The following is a 22,996-nucleotide window of genomic DNA, read 5'->3' as shown; positions in this document are numbered from 1 at the left end:
TTTTATTAACCAAGCTTAAGCTTGGTTTATTAGCTCAAATCATGCAACTTATATTATGATAGTTGCACACATGGATATTGGAATATGACATATATTTAGAGAATACTAGCTGAACTCAATATTGATGAGGTAATTTCCTACTTAAGAGTATGGAGTTCAACTCTCAACCACAACTTGCATATTAACTAATAGGATAAATGACAAACATGAGACCTTAGATTAGATGTGGTTTGAATTCAAGAAAAATTAACTCATTCAATATTACTCATGTTAGATAACTGGTTGACTCAGAAACTTAAGTTTAAATTGTTAAGTAATAGACTCATAAAATATACGACGGCTTCGATCGATAATCTAAATAAGACCACTGAGCTCGCTCGAGTATCTTGCAAGTCAACATTGCAAGTTTGTTCTCGACTGATCAGAGATCATTAATTTACAACTAAAGCCTAGTTCTTCTGTTCCTGAGAGGCCAGCCAAGAATCGCATCCCATTCTCAAATCTTGCATGCCTAACAGCCAAGGGTTGGCACTTGGCACGCAGAGATTGAAAGACATTTCTATGTGGTTTGCAACTTGAGGACTTTGGCTAATGGAATAAAGCTCGATTAGATTCCCTATCATCTCTTAATTAAATAGGATGCCATTAATTGCGAAGGATCACTAGACTTTGCTAAAGATCTTCTTGCTCTCCTCTTATGTGTGGCAAATCATTGCAGTGCATAGAGAAGATGCATGATTTCCTTGCTGCCATCCATACTAATAAGGGATCACGACAGAAGTTTTTGACAAGAATAAAGATATTGTCTGGTTTAAAGACATAATAAATTTATGGTCTTCATATGAGCTTAAACTACCATTAGAGAAGATTGTATTTCACATGACATCGATCAGAGAATCAAGTTTTGAGTTAATGAATCCATAAACCTATTAATCATGCCTAAAATTTTACATCTTTTTTGTGACCATTTCAGAAATCTCCAGCCCATTAGTGAAGGGAAGTTTTGATCTGAGAGTGGAAAATTCTCTCAACCATCTCTATTAAATTTTTAAGCCCCTCTTCACCAATGGCAGACATTTATATATAGCAGCAATTGCAATATAGATTGTATGCTTAGAAGATAAGAGATGCCACTTGCCACGTACGTAGACATTGAGAGGCATTTCTATGTGGTATGCCACATGAGGACTTTTGGTTAACAGTATAAAGTTCCATATGATTCGATTCCATCACTTCTTCCTTATTATATGGAATGGTATTGGAGAAAGTTCATTGGACTTTGCTAAAGATCCCTCTTGGTGTCACCTAATCACTGGCCAAAGATATCTTTTCTAGTGCACTGAGGTTGATTTAAGAGTGGAGAATTTTGCCGGGAATATTATAGAGAGGAGCATTGTCTTATTGTTGGGAATATTATAGAGAAAAAGTTGGTTCAGTTTGGACCCCAGAGATACAATCTCTTCAACCAAAAGCCATCTTTCTTTCTCTCTCTCTCTCTCTTGAATACTTCAAAAAGAAATATTAATACAACTATGCCCTTCTATCTTCTTCTTCTTATATATATATATATATATAAAGATAAGTAAGTTCACTTAAAACATTTGCCCACATTTATGTAAACTGAATCACATTTCTCTGGGTTTTACTTAATAATCATAGTTAATCTTCACCACTAAGAAGAACAGATAGCTTTCTCTTTACCCAAAAAAATGACTGGCTCTCTTTCTAATGGATACAAGTATTAAATCAATGAACTCAATCTATGACAGCTCTCAACTTATTCTTTATTTTTGTGCCTTTAGTGGGTCTAGTATTTCTGGAAATTTCAAGGGCTTCTTTATATCTTCATGTCCAAGAGAAAAAAAAGAAAAGAAAAGAAAAGAAAAGAGAAATATATTCTCTCCGAATCTTTTCTTATCTTCTATCTTGTTCTATATATATATATATATATATATATTTGCAGAATTGGTTGTTAGTAGTTATGGGTTCCATGAATAAGGAAAAGAATTTGAACTTGCTGTCTCCCTTTCGACTGACAGTATGAGGTGATCTAGTCAATATTTGATTTGATTGTGATGGGGCATAACCTCTCATTTCATGATCCTAAAACCCAAGTGGTCTATGAATTGAGAGCTAGGTTTATAATAAGTGTGAAGGTTAGAAGTGTGATGATCAATGACAAGAACCACCCAAATTGTGAATCCTAGAGCATAATAGTAAAGCAAATTGGATCTTCTGATATTTGGAAAGCAAAAGAGAAGAAATGCCTCGTAGGCAAAGATCTTCATCATTCATCAAATCCACAACACAGCAATAAAAAGTTAATTTGGATCCATGCTTCTACCTTTAATAAAGGTAATTAAGAATATTTGTTGCTAGTGTAGTCTAATCACTCTTTTCTTTTTACTGATAGTTAGATAACCAATTATCCAAAATCTTGAGCAGTAAGGTATATATATATATATGTATATATATCACACATTAAATTATGTCGAATAACTGAAATTAAAGTTTTTTAAAAGAATTTATGATGATTTTTATTTGAATTGCTTGCGAAGCGGCATATCGGAAAAGAAGGCATCCCATAAATATTGATATCTATTTGGAACAGCAAGAACTTTTTACATTTTAATATCTGTATTTGTATCAGTAGCTGCATAGTTAATGATCTGAAGAACTTAGTTCCTTTTAGTAGTACTTATATATAAACTTCCAAAGAAGCCAGGGAATATAATCCTCTAACTTTTCCATGCTGTGTTGCTAAGATGCAGCTCTTTGTGCAGGAACAAAGTCATTGGTTATATATATATATAATCCTCCCATAGAATGCTAACCTGATAAATATATAATATGGCCCTGGGGATCTCATTCTGGAGTGCCATTTGTTGAGGTGAGAGAAGATCTTGGACAAGTGGAGACAAATGTTAGGAGGAGAGTGAAAAGCATGGAGATAACTCCCTGAAGAAGGGAATATTAATTGCATTGATTTTGTGTGGAAAGTTTTGATTCCTTTTCAAACACATGAGACTCCAATAGAGAAGCAGCTCACCCTTGTCCTTGTTACAGGCTTTTACAACAAATTAAGGATTTGGGTCCATGGAGATGGACCTCCATAAGCCTTCCTACCAACCAATGAGGTTCTTTAACACAAAGCACCAACCATTAGGAGGAGGCCATCTGGCCTAAAGAGAGCTTGCTCTCATCTAAGATATTAATTAGGTCCTCTAAAGAAGGCCATAAGGTGAGCTTAACTCTCTCAAAAGGTGCACTTTGAAAAAGTAAAATGATGGCTTCTTTTGTTGATTCAGGGGGGAGATTAGATTTCTTTTTTCTTTTTTCCTTTATTTCATTAAAGATAAATTTTTTTAATTCTAACCACTAATATTTTTTCTCCTAATCTACATAATGCTTTCTAATATATATACATATATCTTGGATAAAGATAATTTATCCAAGATAATTGATCAGTACACCTACGTCAGTGTTTACACTCCAATGTCAAGTCATCAATGGAGTTGTTAGAATAGTTCAAAGGGAATTCATGTCAGGTGTGTATGTTGGTGAAATTAATTAAGATTGTAAAGAGAAACTAAATTGAAGCAAAGCAGAGAATAATTGAAGAGGAATCTGCATCAAAAAGAAGTTACAATGAGAATAAGAATAATTGAACTTATTCTCTTTGTATTCACACAGTATGGAAACAATCCATGATCTGGAGAAACCTGCTGCTCTGCCTCTGATTACCCAATTCTTTTTCTTTAAGGTGACTCAGTTGGCTCTTCTTGGCCCAAAATAAGTTTCTGAGCATTTCTTCTTTGGCTTCTTGAATTTAAGCTTGAGATATTTTTGAGAGGCCTAATAAGTTATACTTTTAAATAACAGATAAATTTGGCAGGAATTGAACTCAAAATCTTTGCTCTGATACTATGTTAATTTATTAACTATTCTAAAGTAAGGGGGGAAATAAACCTTTGGAATAAGCTTCTTATTGCATTAAAAGAAATCATAGGAAAAAAAGAAAAGAAAAGGAAAATCCCAGTAGCTTTGATGCATCTCAATGACTACTTTGATACTTGACAATATCTTTTGAACTAATTGGGTCTTTACTCTTTGAAGCAAATTAGTCCTCTTGCCTCTTCAACATGGAATATCTCATGTGAGATAATTATTCTCACACATCTGCACTGATGCTTAAGGCACAAGAAACAGCAATAATTGGCTTATAGCTGGAAATGCAATCTAATTAACTCCTATTGTTCTTGAGATGCATCTTTCAAAACCATACTGTCTAGGCTCTCCTAATCCACATGTAGTAAAGTCTTCCTCACTGCTCACAATGTTCCCCATAACACTCACCCTAGATGGATTATAGGTTATAGATATTGGGCTTTCCTTGCAGTAATTTGATGATGAATTCGTAGCATTATGATCAAACCACATGAACTCATGTGAAAATAACTAAATCCAAATTTTACTAATGTTTGGACCACAGAGAATAATGCACCAATTAGATAAGCATGAACCATATGTGCAAGTTTAGAATAGCATTTTGTTGATGGATAAATGGATTTTAGTCAAATAAAATAGAATTTGACACAAATTTTAGAATTCAATTCAACCCTAAAGTTTAAGTTGTTATATGAAGGCCTAAGAGAGAGTCTAGATCTTCAATGCCATCAATTACTCCTCATGAGTCATTGCGAACTCGTGCAATCAATTCCAAAATAAATTCTCACATATGATACTCAACATTTTCCAAAGGAGGATTAGATGCCTATGTGGTTTACTTGATTAAACAACATCAATACTTATTTCTCTTGTGAGGTACAAATGGTTTTCCATAGGCAATTACTTCTTCAAATTATACATTGAGATTTTAAAATGATTGATTATTTCAAGAGAGAGACATATCAACATGAACTGGGTGTTCTAGGTAGAATCCCCTACAGTGGAACAAAAGTGTGAAGCAAATCATATAACATGACTCCACAAACAACAATATTTACACCTCTTTTTTGTTTGGATTCATTTCCTCTTGGCAACAATGAACACCAAAGAGTGTTACTGACACCGATGGCCTTCTTTTAACATACAATTCAACTTCGATAGAAGGAGTGATCACAAATCTATAGAGATAAAATGTGAAAAAAAACTAAAACTTTTATGCACTAATTAATTCCTATTTGATTGATTTGGGCTTCAGCAGTCCCCCTTTTTACCTGGTCTAATAATCTTGATGAGGGTGTGAAAGTATGGTGTATGATAGGGTTTTTCTACTTCAACATATAGTATAGCAAATCAAATGACAGAAACCATATAAAGCAAAACCAGAGAAGATAATTTGTAACAATCAAATTGTCATAATTACAATGACTCTCTGAACATCAAGCAAGCATCTACTTGAACATTCTACCCTCAAAACAATAACTTCATTTTTCTTATTTCTTCCCGATAGAATAAAAAAAGCAGCTAATATCATGATGCCATACTCAATGCTTCTTACATTTGACTTAAATATCTGGTGAAAGAAATGGGTAGTCTGTATATCCAATAACTGGATCAGATGTGTAAAAAGTATCTCTGTTATATTTATTAAGAGGAGCATCTAGTTTGAATCTTTGAGGAAGGTCAGGATTAGCCAGAAACAAGCGCCCATATGCCACCAGATCAGCATAATCATCAGCAATAGCTTTGTTTCCTTCTTCTCTATCATAGCCCCCAGCGGAGATAAATGTTCCTTTGAAAGCATTCCTCATTGGAAGAAGACTATGTGTTAGAAAATTTTCACCTAAATTTTTTATATTTGGCTCCACCATGTGGCAATACAAGATTTCAAACTTGTTTAGGGAGTTTGCCATGTAAAGGCCAAGAGCCTCAGGATTGGAATCCCCTGAATCCATATGGTTCGCGTATGGGGAGAGCTTTATTCCAACCCTATTAGCTCCAACTTCATCAGCTACAGCTTCAACTATTTCTAGTGCAAAACGGCATCGGTTCTCTAGGCTGCCACCATATTCGTCAGTCCGATCGTTGACTTGGTCCTTCAGGAACTGATCGATCAAATATCCATTTGCCCCATGTATCTCAATGCCATCAAAACCTACATAACAAAGAACAATAATAAGTTGTTTTCCTGTTTACTTCCTGAGTGAGTATCTTAAATACACTCATAAACTCTTAACTCATTCCCAGAAGTGGTGGGATGTTGGCAGTTAGTAATCAAGATAAAGCCTAGATAAATAGCTTTTTACACATTCATCCAACAGAATCAAGTTAAAGAATGAAAACATGCAACACAGCCATGAAAACAAGAACGAAAGGCCTGTAAATCATAATTTTGATGGCAAATTTAGGGAGGCAAAAGAATTAGAAGGATACTATCATATAGCTGATCTACAAGAGAGTTCCATAAAACCTAAATATTTACGTTGGTGTGCCCATATGTTAACTAGGAACTAGGTTTCCAATAAGTCTGTTAAATAAGATTACTAGCTTAGCTAATCAAACGCAAATTTTGAATACATAGAGAATAAAAAAATATATATATAAAGAAAACCCATAGGAATAGTTGCAAACCGGTATGAATAGAGATGACCATGCATGTGGTGCTCAGATATGTGCCTATATTATGTGCTGGGTTAGGTTGTCTTCCTTTCCTAAATGAATTCTTCATGGGGATTACCATAACTATCAATCAACAATCAATGTAACGTGATTGAGATTTCTCTTAAATTAATGTGAAAATATGGCCACCCTACTACAATATCACATCCTTGGGTGATTTACTCGACAACTAAAATGTGGAATGATTGACACAGCCTGAACTCTGAAGGGTTAGTCATGTAAGAATTCATGGACTATATTGAATTTAAAATTTCTTTAGATGATTCAGAGTTGGTTCTGAAGATCTTTAAAGAATTTGCAGTTTCCGATCTTTTTCATATGAGGTAATTGAGTTATAATGTATTATATAGGTATCTGTCATTATGGCTCAAATTTGTTTCCTTTTATGGTTCAAATGGTTTCTAATTTCTCTTCTGTTTCTTAGACTAGTTACCTTCTTGCTTTAATCTTCGTGAAATGCACAATCTCTTAAAATAGTTTTCATAAGGACTTGACGCTCGGGATCATTCACAGGCCATAATATCTGAGGTCCTTCTAAAGATCATAATTGCACAATATTTCTAGAGATACTTTTTTTGGGGTTCCCACTTCTCATATCAGAACTTGATTTCTGGATCCTAGTACCTTATTAGAGGCTTGGTGCTGGGTCTGTTTGTAAGGAGGTTTCTCAACAAAATGTAGAACTTATATTGTGACTATAGTGAGCAGGAATTAGCAAAAAGTTGTTACCAATTTTGATAGCATTTCTAGCAGCAAGTCTGAAATCATTGATGATCAAAGGGATCTCCCATGTCTCTAATCGCCTTGGAGGGGAAAATTCAGCAACCGCAACACCATTTGATCCCACTCGAGGAGTTAATGGCTTGTTAGTACACGATATTGGAGCTTGCCCATTAGGTTGACAACCTGCAGCAGAGATTCGGCAGATTAATTAAGCCTTAACATGATATAATTCTGAACTAGAGTAATCCTTCAAGCAGATAGATATTGTATCTTTTGTGCCGCTATATATATATATATATATATATATATCAGAGTTTGATGCATTATTTTGGAACCATGTCATAATGGTATGAATTAAGTTGCACTCAAGGTTCTATAGGATACTAGCCTACTAGGATCTTAAGAAAGTGATACTAACAGTTTCCAAGTGGATTAATAACATATCATGGAAAGCATAAAATTGTAAATTATTTCCTCAGCTAGACAAAAACTAAACTCAAAGAGGAAAAAAAAGAGTACCATAGTTTGCAACTCTTCCCGTATGCCAAATCTGACAGAAGAAGATGCCTCCTTTCTCATGAACAGCATCTACGATTGATCTCCATGCTTCTACTTGCTCCTTTGTCCAAATACCAGGAATGTGCGTGTGCCTTAAATAGACAATTAGACATGCAAGGAATAGATGATAGCCTCCATCAAGTTATGTTCATCATTTTAAAAAATGACTACTGTCTATTAATCTTGTAATATTGTTTGCATTAACATAGATAAGATATTAAATCAGTGGAAAGGTTTTCTAAACTCACCCTTGTGCAGTGTCAGAAACTCCAGTAGCCTCGGCAATCAGTAAACCGCCTTTGGATGTCCGCTGAGAGTAATACAAAATGGCATTCGGCTGAGGGACATTGCCATAGGACCTTAGCCTCGTCATTGGTGCCAGAACTACTCTGCAAAGGTTCATACAAGGATACCTTAAAAACAAGTACATTGGGTCAACAAGATTGGAGTTTAGCTACCAATCTTCTAAAGAGTCTCGATGAGATCCTTTTTATCCCAATTGGGTCAATACTTCCAGGATAAATTACATTAATATCCTATCTATGTGAATTATTCTTAAATTGCCTATTATCCCATACATAGGTGACAGTGGATTTTATAGAAACTATAAAGAAAAAGACAAACTTCTATAGAAGCAAAATAACAAATAAACCCACTACAAATACCATCAAAGATCGGTTCTTGGACGAAAGGAAAGATGGAGGAGGTTGGCTACTGACCTGTGGGAGAGATCGAACCTCCCCATTTTGTAAGGAGAGAGGAGAGGAATGCTATCCATCGCTCAGTTCGGCAAGAGGAGGAGGAGGAGGCGGGCAAATCATAAAGAGGAGTTAGAAGGAGAAGAAAAAAAAAGATTTCTTTTCCTCACGGCCGTGAGATGTCATTGTCTCCCAACTATCAACTTTAATAGGGTAAGCTCCAATTCTAAACCTGCCATACCATGATCTCGACCCATGGCCAAATCCCCTCTCATTCAAAGAAGGAAAAATGTCAATGATGAAAAGACAACCGACAGCTTAGAATCCAACTTGATGTGGACCTAAACTTTAGTTGAAACTTATCCTCAGTACTATAGAAATGAAGAACCATCACGAATTACCAACATATTGTCTTCTTGATTATAAGCTTTTTCTTGGTCCTTACCTCAAAATGACATCTTTTCCTAGGCAAGGAGTCGAATAATTCAGTTAAGCAAATAAAACTAGCACAGCTTAAAAGGAGAAACCCAAGGTGCATTTTTTTGAATCCCATTATTATCTTGATTAGCTAGGCAATTAAGCAAACATCTTGTGGGCACCCGCGTATTTGTATTACAACAGAAAGTACAATAAGAGTAGATTGCTCACAGAGACGATCGAGGTAGTACGGATGAGAACTCGAGCAAGGGAGCTGACCTGTGAGAGAGATCGAATCTCCCCATCTTGTGGGGGAATCAGAAGAGGAATGGTGCTCATCTTTGGTTTATTCTTGTTTGGAATGAGTTTTTCTCCCCCTCTTGCCATGGTTAGCATTCCCTTAACCATGCTTTAAAAATCAAACATATCCTTAAGCAGTGTAACTGGTACGTACTGCAGGCATAGTAATCGCACAGTGCTATTTTTTAATTATACATTGTGCATAAGCTAGCTAATGCAGGAGTGTAACTAGCCGAGATCGAGCAAGCCAACTCTAACTCAGTATCGGCTCAAAATTAATTTTAATTTTTTATTTTTTATTTAGGCTCGGGTTAACTTAAATAGAGCAGAGTTTAAGCTGTGCCCGAGCCTAAACCTAAGATTAGGCTGTGCCCGAATCGGACCAACCTAAGGTGCCTAAGTCTTAAGATCTAATAGTTATATATATATATATATATAAATTTTGAGCGGAGGTTATAAAGCCAAGCTTGAATAACTTGTTTTGGCTTTCATAATGATATATTTTATGACTAAAATGGATAACTAAGCATAAAGTTATAACGCAACAAATTTTTCTTTATATTTTTACCTATATCTTTTAAATGTTCGATTAAGTTTTAATAAAAATTATTGCATTCATTTTTCTTTTATCTTCATAAAGATAAATTATATGTCTAAAATAGACTATCAATTATAATCATAAAACACTTAATTGATCAACGCTTTATGTGTATCCTTTTTTCTTAGTAAGGCATAAATCTTTGCCATTTTTTATTTTAATAAAACATTAATTATATCAATATTTTACTTAAAAAAATTATTGATATGATCAGCATTTTACTTTTTAACCGAATACAAGGAGAATGATTAAATATTAGATATTATAGCTTTCGTTAGATATTGTAACTTGTGGATTTCATAACTTGTTTGTTACTTTTATTTATTTTAAGGACTAATTTTATAAATATTATAGCATGTGGTAATTTATTTAAGGATTTAATATTAGATGAATGGTATAACAGTAAACATGTTATTTTCTCTCTTTAAATTAAATAGGGTAAACTTAATTTTCTCTCATCTTCTCTCAATTACATCCAAACATGACGAGATTAATTTATTTACTCCTATTCAGTGATTCACATGGTAGAATACTCTTAATAAATAAAGTGTTCAATATATTATATAGAAAATGTAGAGTATTTTTTTACCTTTTAATAGAGTATTAAATTACTCAGTTTTTTATTAATAGTGAAGTTCCAAAACAATTCAACAGTTTTTCTTCTATATAAAGTTATAAACTATTGAACAATTCATCAATTTTACTATTATCTCATGACAAAACATTCAATCTGATCGATCAGAGGCCTCGGTTGGTAATAAATTTAATCCGCAGAACAAAGTGGTATAAAAAAATTTGAGTTTCTCCCATTGTGGTAAAAAAAACTCTAAAATTAAGTTGTATCTGATGTCAATAATTTGTCGTGAAGAAAGCCTTCTTGGGGAGCAGGTACATGCATGGCTGCTGTTGATACATTACCTGATAAAACTAAGCAAATCAAATGACAGATTCATAAAGATCAAATTGCCTTAATCTACTTGAACATTCTACCCACAAAACAATAACTTCGTTTCTTCTTATTTCTTCCCAATAGAATAAAAAATAGCAGCTAATATCATCATGGCATATCCAATGCTTTCTTACATTTGACTTAAATATCTGATGAAAGAAATGGATAGTCTGTATACCCAGTAATTGGATCAGAAGTGCAAAAAGTATCTCCGTTATATTTATTCAGAGGTGCATCTAAGTCAAATCTTCGAGGAAGATCAGGATTAGCCAAAAACAAGCGCCCGTATGCCACCAAATCAGCATAACCATCAGCAATGGCTTTGTTTCCTTCTTCTCTATCATATCCCTCAGCAATGATAAATGTTCCCTTGAAAGCATTCCTCATTGGACGAAGACCATGAGGTGTTGCCATCCTTGGCTCAAACATGTGGCAATAGGAGATCCCAAACTTGTTTAGGGAGTTCACCATGTAAAGGCCAAGAGCCTCAGGATTGGAATCCCCTGATTCCATATAGTTTGTGTAAGGGGAGAGCCTTATTCCAACTCTATCAGCTCCAACTTCATCAACTATAGCTTCAACTATTTCTAGTGTAAAACGGCATCGGTTCTCTAGGCTACCACCGTACTTGTCAGTCCGATCATTGACTTCGTTCTTCATGAACTGATCAATCAGATATCCATTTGCTCCATGTATCTCAATGCCATCAAAACCTACATAACAGAGAACAATAATAAAAGTGTTTTTCTATTTACTCGACTTATATGCATCTACATTATGCGTGAAAGGGATACTTTGTCTTCCTTTTATAAATGAATACTTCGTGCAATATATAATAGTACCAACTTGTTATTGGATCCTTATACTGATGCATTTCCCTTATACGCATTCCTCTTAGAATTTCTATGCTGTCTTATTTTAGATTTAAATTTTACATGGCCATCCTGCTATTACAACCCATCCTCAGGTGATTGATTACTTGACAATAAAATGTGGAATGAATGATATAGGATAAAGGATTGGCCATGCAAGAGCCAGTGGACTTTCTTGACCTTAAAATTTCCTTCAGATGGTTCTTTATTTAGTTCTGAAGATTGTTAAGAATTTGCAGTTTCCATTCTTTCACATATGAAAAAAAAGGAATTATAATCAATTGATGGGTACTTGTGGTTATGGTTCAAATTGGTTTTCTTATAATGACCATAATCATAATTGTACAATATTTCTAGAGAAACTAGGTCTTGGTTATCATATCAGAACTAGATTTCTGGATCCTAGAACCTTATCTAGGGGACATTCTACTGGGTCTCTTTGTAGCAGAATGTAGAAGTTATATGATGACTACCTCAAACAACAATTAGCAAAAAGGAACTCTTACCAGCTTCCATAGCATTTCTAGCAGCAAGTCTAAAATCATTGACGACCAAAGGGATCTCCTCTGTCTCTAATTGCCTTGGAGGGGAATATTCAGCAACAGGGATACCATCTCCATTCACTTGAGGCGTCAATGGTTTGTCAGTGCATGATATTGGTGCTTGCCCATTAGGTTGAAAACCTGCAGAAGAGATTCGGCAGTTTAAGTGAGCCTTAAGAAAGACATATGGTATCGCAATATAATCTCCAGTCTACGTTTATCCTGAGACATGTGGAATCATCTACTGAGATCATGTCACGACTCGAGGTTTTATAGGATAATTGGAGCTTAAGCAAGTGACACTAACAGTTTCCAAGTGGATTAACCCATCACAGAAATCCCAGAATTGTAGATTATTTCCTCAGCTGGACAAAATTACGGAACATTACAAAAAACTAAACTCTAGAGAGGAAAAGAAAAGGTACCATAGTTTCAAACGAGAACTTTCATCAATGGCTGAGCGGCGGGTTCAGCCTTGCCACTTCATCAGACTTTCCAAAGGAGGTAGGGTCATGCTAAAGAGATAGAGGTGAAAGCATCTTGGAGAGAGAGTGAGTGAGTTCCTGGGGAGCTGGATCAAGGACATGCCTTAGAAGCAAACAAAGGAAAGAACAGACCTTCACATTCAAAATTATAGTTGTAAATACAATTTCCAATTAGAAGCATTGATGTCTAGAGATCAAGATCATATAATATAACAAATCAAATGACAGAGACCATATAAAACAAAACCACAAAAGATAATTCATAGCAATCAAATTGTCATAACAATGTTGATAAACCTGTCCATGAACCAAGCATCTGCTTTAACATTCTTCACTCTAGACAATAACTTTGTGGTTTGGTTTCTTGTCCATAAAATAATAATACCAGCTAATATCATGATGCGATATTTATTGCTTCCCTGCATTTGACTTATACATCTGATGAAAGAAATGGGTAGTCTGTATATCCAACGACTGGATCCGAAATGTAGAACGTATCTCTGTTATATTTATTAAGAGGAGCATCTAATTCGAATCTTCGAGGAAGGTCAGGGTTAGCCAGAAACAAGCGTCCATATGCCACCAAATCAGCATAACCGTCAGCAATAGCTTTGTTTCCTTCTTCTCTGTCATAGCCCCCAACGGCGATAAATGTTCCCTTGAAAGCATTCCTCATTGGAAGAAGACTATGAGGTGTTACAAATTTTTCACCTACTTTCACCATCCTTGGCTCCACCATGTGGCAATACAAGATCCCAAACTTGTTCAGGGAGTTTACCATATAAAGGCCAAGAGCCTCAGGATTGGAATCCCCTGATTCCATATAGTTCGCGTAAGGGGAGAGCCTTATTCCAACCCTATCAGCTCCAACTTCATCAACTACAGCTTCAACTATCTCTAGTGCAAAACGGCATCGGTTCTCTAGGCTACCGCCATACTTGTCAGTTCGATCATTGACTTGGTCCTTCATAAACTGATCAATCAAATATCCATGTGCTCCATGTATCTCAACACCATCAAAACCTACATAACAGAGAAAAATAATAAAGTTGTTTTCCTGTTTATTTCCTGAGTGAAGAGTAATTTAAATACACTCATAAACTCTCAACTCATTCCAAGAAGTGGTGGGATGTTGGCAGCTAGTAATCAAGGTAAAGCCTAGACAAACAGCTTTTTAGTTTTTACACATTCATCCAACAGAATCAAGTTAGAGAATGAAAACATGCAATACAGCCATGAAAAAAAGGATGAAAGGCTGTAAATCATAAGTTTGCTGGCAAATTATAGGGAGGCAAAAGCAGAAGAATAGTGATGTTATCTCAATTGCATATGTACAAGTGGACTGAGGAAATTAGGAAGATGTTTTCATATAGCTGATCTACAAGAGAGTTCCATAAAACCTAAATATTACTTGTGGAGTGAGCCTAATGTGAACTAGTTTATTTTAGATTTATACTTAATATGGCCATCCTGCAATAATATCATCTCCTTGGGTGATTACTCGACAACTAAAATATGAATGATTGACACAGTCTGAACCCTGAAGCATTAGTCATGTAAGAGTTTATGGATTTCCTAGAATTTATAATTTCCTTCAGATGATTCAGAGTTAGTTCTGAAGATCTTTAAAGAGTTTGCAGTTTCCATTCTTTTTCATATGAGAAAATGGAATTATAATGCTCTTACTAGTCATTTTGGTTCGAATTTGTTTCCTTTTAAGGTTCAAATTGGTTTCTATTTTCTTTTCTGTTGGTTAGACTAGGTACCTTCTTGCTTTAATCTTCGTGAAATGCACAATCTCTTTAAATAGTTTTCATAAGAACTTGACGCTCGGGATAATTCACAGGTCATAATATCTGAGGTCCTTCTGAAGTTCATAACTGTGCAATAGTTCTAGAGATACCTTTTTTTGGGTTCTCACTTCTCATATCAGAACTTGATTTCTGGATCCTAGTACCTTATCTAGAGGCTTGGTGCTGGGTCTGTTTGTAAGGAGGTTTCTCAATAGAACGTAGAACTTATATGATGACTAAATCAAACAGGAATTAGCAAAAAGGTATTACCAGCTTCGATAGCATTTCTAGCAGCAAGCCTAAAATCATTGATGATCGAAGGGATCTCCTCTGTCTCTAATCGCCTCGGAGGGGAAAATTCAGCAACAGCAACACCATCTGCTCTCACTTGAGGAGTCAATGGCTTGTCAGTACACGATATTGGAGCTTGCCCATTAGGTTGAAAACCTGCAGCAGACATTTGGCTGATTAATTAAGCCTTAACATGATATTGGAGCTTGCCCATTAGGTTGAAAACCTGCAATAGACATTTGGCTGATTAATTAAGCCTTAACATGATATAATTTCTGAACTAGTGCAGTTCTTCAAGAAGATAGTGTTGGAAAGAAATATTGAAATTAGATTTGGTGCCAACTTGACAGGGGCGTTTGTTGGAAAGAAATATCGAAATCAGATTCTGTTCCAACTTGAGGGGGAGTGTTGGAAAGAAATATCGAAATTATATTTTATTACTATTGTTATTGATTTGGTTAATCTGTTTGTTATTTACTTTCCTTATATATAGCATCTCTATCCTAATGTGTTGGATAGACAAGCTTAATTGTAAGAGAGATTGTTGTAATCTCCTCCTATTTATGTACTTGATTCATCTTAATGAAATATACAATTATCTCATTCTATTTTAATTTCTTTCTTTTTACATAGTATCAGAGCTAGAACCCTAGCAACCAAGTTCTATTGCAGTCATACTCTAATCCATCAAAACCTTCGTTACCCTCAATGGTTGAAGATAATCATTCTTCTTCCCAAGGTATTGTTTTACCAAATCCATCAAAGGTAGGGAAAGAAAAATTCCCTGCTGACTTCTCCGATCCTTACTTCATCCATCCTTCCGATCATTCTGGATTGGTTCTCGTTTCCAAACCCCTCAATGGAGATAACTACTCCAGTTAGAAAAGATCCATGATTCGAGCCTTAAATACAAGAAATTAGCTCGGATTCATCAATGGGTCTATCTCAGCTCCTTCAGAAGCAGATAATCCTAAAGGTCACGCCATTTGGTCAAGATGTAATGACATTATCCATTCTGGGATAGTCAACACCTGTGATCCAGAAATTGCTGGTAGTGTGAATTTTTATTCCACTGCTAGAGAAGTTTAGGAGGACCTTGACACTCGATTCTCTCAAGGCAATCTAGCCCGCATATTTGAGATCCAACGGGACATCGCCCTCCACAAGCAAGAAACCACCTCTGTCTCCACCTATTACACTCGATTGAAAACCCTATGGGACGACCTAGGGATGCATTGTGAAACACCACAATCAAAGCAACAAAAGGTAATGCAATTTCTAATGGGTTTGAATGAATCTTACAGTGCAATCCGCAGCCAGATCCTTCTAATGAAACCTTCTCCTTCGGTTCGCGAAGCATACTCCTTCGTTGCTCAAGAGGAGAAACAACGCCATCTAGGAGTTGCTTCCTCCTCTACCGAGCCGACCTCGGTTGCTGCCATGGCTGTCCGCAAGCTTTATCCGCTATCACCAGGGAAGAACGAGAGGAGCGATCGTCCTAATTCTAATCACAGACGCAATGGACCCGGTTCTGGAAAGGTGCGACCCCACTGCACCTATTATGATGCCGATGGACATTGGGTCCAAAAGTGTTACAAATTACATGGTTACCCTCCTGGCCATCCAAAGGCCAAGTCCAATCTGGGCTCAGGCTTTGCTGAGCCCAATTACTCTGCAGTCAACTAGGCAAGTTGTGAAGAAGGTGGACCTACCACCACATTCACAAAGGCCCAAGTAAAACAGATTATGGAACTTCTCAATAATCGAGCAGAAGGTACCCCTAATCCTAAGGCAAATGCGGTCACAAAACCAAGTTTGTCTCAATTAGCTCGTCGAAATTGGATTATTGATAGTGGTGCAACAAATCATATCACCTCATCATCAAAAATACTGCATAAAGACAAAGGTTGCTCATTGTCACCCGTATTATTACCTAGTGGAGAGAAGGCCAAAACTATTGCTAAAGGATCCATGCCTTTGAATTCCGTCTATAAATTGCATGATGTGTTATCTGTTCCTACATTCAAAGTTGATTTGTTGTCAGTAGGGCCATTGATAAAAGGCTTAAATTGTTCAGTGACATTTTTCTCTTATTGGTGTATTTTGCAAGATCTAGATACGAGGAATGATTGGTTTGGGTGAAATGCGTGACAGACTCTATTATCTGGTGGCATTAGGAGCACGAAAGTCTACCACTAAACAAGCCACGTCTTCAAACCAACCAACATGCAATCTCACCATCTCACCTACCGACCTTTGGCAACCGCTTAGGGCATGTATCATCTTCCTGTTTGAATTTTATTGCCCAAAATTTTTTAAATTTTTCTGCTAATTTCAATAAATCTTGCTCTATTTGTCCACTTGCCAAACAAAGTCGTTTACCTTTCAATGTCAGTGATAATTTCTCTACTAAACCATTTGATGTTATTCATTGTGATATTTGGGGTCGCTATCGATATCCTTCCCTTTCTGGTTCTCATTATTTTCTCACCATTGTCGACGATTTTTTACGTTTTATTTGGATATTTTTGATGCGATATAAAGATGAAACACAACTGCTTTTAAAACGTTTTTTTAGTTATGTTTCTACTCAATTTGAAACTCGTATCAAAACTGTTCGAAGTGATAATGGTGGCGAATTTATCTCTCTTCGTTCTTTTTTTCAAGATAATGGTGTTATTTTTCAACATTCTTGCGTATACACACCTCAACAAAATGGGGTTATGGAACGTAAACACCGTCACATTCTTCAAGTAGCAAGAGCATTAAAATTTCAAGCTAATTTTCCTTCCCAATTTTGGGGAGAATGTGCTCTTACTGTTGTTCACATCATTAATCGGCTACCTTCCCCAATTTTAGTCGACAAGACACCATTTGAGCTTCTTTACTCAAAACCTCCTACTATTTCCCATCTACGAGTTTTTGGTTGCTTGGCTTATGCCACAAACATTCATACCTCTTATAAATTTGACTACCGAGTTACACCTTCCATTTTCATTGTATACCCGATAGGTCAAAAAAGTTACAAACATTTTGATTTATTAACAAAAAAAAATTCACAAGCCAGAGACGTCCATTTTAAAGAAGATATTTTTCTTTATTCTTCAAATAATACCTATTCTCTCTACCCTTTCTATTGATCCAAACAACAAGCCTATCAAGAGGAGATGATATAGTCCCATAAGCCCATATGACAATTCTTTTGAACCCAACTCAACCACATCACCATCATTTGAACCTAACCCACCCACCTCACCACCCTCCACCGCAACTCCAGCACCACCACACATACAACCGCTTGAAATTTGTTCACCCATGAACCTTCTCCCCTCTACTTCCTCCCCGCCACCACCACCTTGCCATACTAACACCATTCCCTCTACCGGAACACCCGATCCACCACCACCAACCAATATTCCTCTCTGTCGCTCCATTCGACAATCTAATCGACCTATGAGGTTCAACGATTACCTCTGCTTTGCCGTCATGCATCCTCCCTCTAATCCAGTCACCTCCTCCTCTCCAGATTCGCACAAAGGGACAAGGTACCCACTGATCAATTACCTTTCTTATCATCGCTATACACCTGCACACAAATCGTTTATTGCTTCTATCAGTCAAGAGCGAGAGCCGACCTCTTACAATGAAGCTATCACCAATCCTCAATGGCGTAATGCAATGAAGCTTGAGTTAGATGCCCTTGCTGCCAACGGCACATGGAGTCTGACCTCTCTTCCAGCTGGCAAAAAACCCATAGGATGTCGGTGGGTTTACAAAATAAAACGTCGCTCTGATGGCACAATAGAGTGACATAAGGCGCGTCTGATTGCCCAAGGTTTCACCTAAATGGAGGGCATCGACTACCACGAGACTTTCTCTCCCAGAGCAAAATTTATTTTTGTTCGCTGTCTTCTTGCCTTAGCTGCTGCCAGAGGCTGGCCACTTCATCAGCTTGATGTCCACAATGCATTCCTCCACGATGACCTAACTGAAGAAATTTACATGTCTCCACCACCAGGGCTTCGGAGACAGGGGAGGAACATCTTGTCTGTCGCCTACACAAATCGCTCTATGGATTGAAGCAAGCCTCCCGCCAGTGGTTTTCAAAGTTTTCTTCTGTCATCACTTCCGCTGGCTTTGTACAATCACGAGCCGACTACTCCCTCTTCATCGAAAAGAAAGGCAAGTCCTTTTCCATTCTCCTAATTAATGTCGACGACATTTTGATCACCGGAAATGATTCAAACAAATATTGCCGCCATCAAGAAGCATTTGCATAAAAAATTCAATCTTAAAGACCTTGGCAAGTTGAAATATTTTTTAGGAATAGAAATCTCTATATCTAGGAATGGGATTTTTATGTCACAGATAAAATATGCATTAGAAATAATCAAAGATGCAAATCTATTAAATGCTGCTCCAGTGGACACTCCTATGGAAAGAGGCTTAAAACTGTCAGATAAAGATGAATTGCTTAAAGATCCAGGTAGATATTGAAGAATGGTTGGCCGCCTGATATATTTGACAGTTTCAAGACCTGATATCACCTATTCTGTTCATTTCTTGAGTAGATTCATGCATCAACCCAGAAGACATCATATGGAGGCAGTCTTACGCGTTGTTCGATATCTAAAAGGTGCCCCAGGTCAAGATCTATTTTTTCTTCAAAAAATAATTTGAAATTGTGGGCCTACTGTGATTCAGATTGGGGAGGTTGTCCTCTCATTAGACGATCCACTACAGGATACTATGTGTTCCTTGGGTTCTCACTAATTTCATGGAAATCAAAACAGCAGAAAACTGTATTATTGTCTTTAGCCGAAGCGGAATATCGCGCAATGATTGGGGCCTGCTATGAGTTAACATGGCTTTGATGTCTATTAGGAGACTTAGGCCTTATTCACCATGGACATGCTTCCTTATATTGTGACAACAAGGCTGCTCTGCATATAGCAGCAAACTCAGTCTTTCATGAACGCACAAGGCACATAGAAATGAACTGTCACTATATTCGAGACAAGATTCAAGATGGTTCAATAATTACCAAGCATATTGGCTCAGCAAATCAATTAGCAGATTTGTTAACTAAACATTTGGGAAAAGAAATATTTATATCTATGGTACGCAAGTTGGGCGTGCAATATATCCACTCTCTAACTTGAGAGGAGTGTTTGTTGGAAAGAAATATCGAAATCAGATTCTGTTCCAACTTGACGGGGAGTGTTGGAAAGAAATATCGAAATCATATTTTATTACTATTGTTATTGGTTTGGTTAATCTGTTTGTTATTTACTTTCCTTATATATAGCAGCTCTATCCTAATGTGTTGGATAGACAAGCTTAATTGTAGGAGAGATTGTTGTAATCTCCTCCTATTTATGTACTTGATTCATCTTAATGAAATATACAATTATCTCATTCTATTTTAATTTCTTTATTTTTACAGATAGATATGGTATAGCAATTAGATTTCCAGTCAATGTCATGGACATTTTATCCTGTGACATTCAGAATTTGATGTGTTATTTCAGAAACCATGTCATGATGGTATGAATTAAGTCGCACTCAAGGTTCTATAGGATAATAGGATCTTAAGAAAGTGATACTAATAGTTTCCAAGTGGATTAACCTATCATGGAAAGCCCAAAATTGCAGATTATTTCCTCAGCTAGACAAAATTATGGAACATCACAAAAAACTAAACTCCAGAGAGGAAAAGAAAAGGTACCATAGTTTGAAACTCTTCCCACATGCCAAATCTGACAGAAGAAGATGCCTCCTTTCTCATGAACGGCATCTACGATTGATCTCCATGCTTCCACTTGCTCCTTCGTCCAAATACCAGGAGTATCTGGGTACCTTATATGATAGACATGCAAGGAATAGACGATAGTCTCCATCAAGGTATGTTCATCATCTTAAAAAATGACTACTATCTTGTAGTATTGTTTGCATCAACATAGATAAGAAATTAAATCACTGAAAAGGTTTTCCAAACTCACCCTTGTGCAGTGTCAGAAACTCCAGTGGCCTCGGCAATCAGTAAACCGCCTTTGGATGTCCGTTGAGAGTAATACAAGACGGCGTGCGGCTGAGGGACGTTGCCGTAGGACCTTTGCCTTGTTAATGGTGCCAGAACTACTCTGCAAAGGTTCATACAAGGATATCTTAAAACAAGAACTATATTGGCCCAACAAGATTAGAGTTTGGCTGCTATCCTTTTTTGTCCCAATTGGGTCACTACTTCCAGGATAAATTACATTAATTTCCTATCTATGTGAATTATTCTTAAATTGCCTATTATCCCATACATAGGTGACAGTGGATTTTATAGAAACTATAAAGAAAAAGACAAACTTCTATAGAAGCAAAAATAACAAATAAACCCACTACAAATACCATCAAAGATGGGTTCTTGGACGAAAGGGAAAGATAGAGGAGGTTGGCTACTGACCTGTGGGAGAGATCGAAACCCCCCATCTTGTAAGGTGAGAGGAGAGGAATGCTATCCATCGCTCAGTTCGGCAAGAGGAGGAGGAGGAGGAGGAGGCAGCAGGCAAACTATAAATAGGAGTTAGAAAGAGAAGAAAAGAAAAATGGTTTCTTTACCTCACGGCCGTGAGATATCATTGTCTCTCAAGTATCAACTTTAATAGGGTAGGCTCCATTCTGAAGCTGCCATGCCATGATCTCGACCCATGGCCAAATCCCCTCTCATTCAAAAAGAAGGAAAAAGGTCAATGATTGTAGGCTGGATTTAAATTGGGCCTATCTCAGAATCCAACAGTAGTTGTTGTTTCTTTTGCTGCCTCTCATCTTGTTCTTGGTGAGATTTTTGGCGGCTGGAGAATAAGAGTAGATTTCTCACAGAGACGATCGAAATTCAAGCAACGGGACTGATCTGGGAGAGAGATATCGAATCCCCCCATCTTTTGGGGGGGGAGGCTCACAAGAGAATGTTGCACAACTTTGGTCTACGTCTACTATGGTTTGAATGAGTATTTCTTTCCCCCAACCCCTCTAACCATGGTTAGCATTCCCTTAACCAAATGGTTTGGCTAACCTAATCCAAAGTTAAGCAGAGTTGAAATGAAAGTTTGCTTAGATGAAAACTCCAAATAAATTAAAGAAAATATGCAGGTAGAACATTGTCCTATGCCATATTATTTGAAACAAAATTTCATTATCTATAGGGTGTCAAATGAAAACTTTGCTAAATTTAAACAAAGTTGCATTTAGCGCCATGCATTTATGCAGTATTATTCAACGCAAAAATATACTTACTCACAGGGCGTTAAATAAAAACTTCATCAAAACTAAAGACATTTATATTTAGCACCCTGTATTACCGCAATATCAAATAAATATAGGGTGTAAAATATAAACTTCACCGAACTACAGATATTTACATTTAGGACCCTGCATTTCCGTAATATTGTTTGAACAAAAGTCAAGATTCTATGCAATAAAATTAAGTTGTAACTGACGTCAATATTCACTCGTGAACAGACTTCTTTGATACGTGACCCGAGTTTTTCTATTTTAATTTATATAAAATTAAAAATAATCAAAGTTTGTGCATTGGTTCGTAACAAAATTTTCTTTTCTCTAGGATATGGAGAAAGTATTAATGTCCATTTAAAGCGCAAACAAAATTAAATCCAAACATATTTGGGCAATCATTATTTTAGAATAATAGCTGATATTATAATAGCTTTATTTTTTTCTACGGATATTATTCATCAAAATTATATCTTATCATATATTAACATAATTATTAATTTATTCTTGATATCCATCACATCAATTTATTTTATACGATCAAAAATTATTTGCCATAAATTTATAATAAAAGTAATATATGTTTGTTTATCCTTTTATTTTATTTTATATTATATTAAATGTAATTATTATATTCTTATTTTAAAATACTAGTGAATTGTGAAAATAGAAATAATTATTCTTATATTCTACTTACACTTTTAGCTTTTATAAAGAATAAACTATCAATTATAAGAGAAATCATAAACAAATCTTAGATATGAATAGAAATTTAAAGATGAAGCTAAGATCATGTCTTATCGTGAAATGTTCTTACGAGAAAGAGAGAAAATGAGAGCCGATGTCTTATTCTTACTATACTCGG

At 36.1% G+C, this 22,996-nt stretch overlaps 3 protein-coding genes across 7 annotated transcripts; all 3 read right to left on the bottom strand.

Annotated features, from left to right (window-relative positions):
* Positions 1 to 5,317: 5,317 nt before the first annotated feature.
* On the bottom strand, positions 5,318 to 9,439 carry LOC140794592 (putative 12-oxophytodienoate reductase 11). Of its 4 annotated transcripts, XM_073146681.1 has the most exons (6): positions 9,252 to 9,425; positions 8,625 to 9,067; positions 8,154 to 8,294; positions 7,867 to 7,997; positions 7,354 to 7,530; positions 5,318 to 6,100 (listed from the first exon to the last, which is right to left on the bottom strand). In XM_073146681.1, exons 2-6 carry the CDS (start codon positions 8,681 to 8,683, stop codon positions 5,511 to 5,513), a joined length of 1,098 nt encoding a protein of 365 aa, XP_073002782.1. In that variant the 5' UTR covers positions 8,684 to 9,067; positions 9,252 to 9,425; the 3' UTR covers positions 5,318 to 5,510. The 4 variants fall into 4 exon arrangements, with proteins under 4 accessions (XP_073002782.1, XP_073002783.1, XP_073002781.1 ...); XM_073146682.1 differs by lacking the exon at positions 8,625 to 9,067 and having other exon boundaries at positions 9,300 to 9,439; XM_073146680.1 differs by lacking the exon at positions 9,252 to 9,425 and having other exon boundaries at positions 8,625 to 9,235.
* A 1,474-nt stretch (positions 9,440 to 10,913) lies between these two features.
* Positions 10,914 to 13,201, bottom strand: LOC140795142 (putative 12-oxophytodienoate reductase 11). The gene is made up of 4 exons (XM_073147544.1): positions 13,064 to 13,201; positions 12,707 to 12,852; positions 12,246 to 12,422; positions 10,914 to 11,580 (listed from the first exon to the last, which is right to left on the bottom strand). The coding sequence occupies exons 3-4, from the start codon at positions 12,253 to 12,255 to the stop codon at positions 11,009 to 11,011; spliced, it is 582 nt and encodes a 193-aa protein (XP_073003645.1). The 5' UTR covers positions 12,256 to 12,422; positions 12,707 to 12,852; positions 13,064 to 13,201; the 3' UTR covers positions 10,914 to 11,008.
* LOC140795141 (putative 12-oxophytodienoate reductase 11) lies at positions 13,003 to 21,846 on the bottom strand. 2 transcript variants are annotated; one of them, XM_073147542.1, is made up of 5 exons: positions 21,305 to 21,846; positions 20,853 to 20,993; positions 20,579 to 20,709; positions 14,830 to 15,006; positions 13,003 to 13,789 (listed from the first exon to the last, which is right to left on the bottom strand). In XM_073147542.1, the coding sequence occupies exons 1-5, from the start codon at positions 21,361 to 21,363 to the stop codon at positions 13,197 to 13,199; spliced, it is 1,101 nt and encodes a 366-aa protein (XP_073003643.1). In that variant the 5' UTR covers positions 21,364 to 21,846; the 3' UTR covers positions 13,003 to 13,196. The 2 variants fall into 2 exon arrangements, with proteins under 2 accessions (XP_073003643.1, XP_073003644.1); XM_073147543.1 differs by lacking the exon at positions 14,830 to 15,006 and having other exon boundaries at positions 21,305 to 21,826.
* Between the last annotated feature and the right edge of the window lie 1,150 nt (positions 21,847 to 22,996).

Source organism: Typha latifolia, chromosome 9 (assembly GCF_019914945.1).
Source record: "Typha latifolia isolate L0001 chromosome 9, TyphaL0001v2, whole genome shotgun sequence".
NCBI lineage: Eukaryota > Viridiplantae > Streptophyta > Magnoliopsida > Poales > Typhaceae > Typha > Typha latifolia.
The sequence above is the reverse complement of the archived record's forward strand: the minus strand, read 5'-3'. Positions and strand labels throughout refer to the sequence as shown.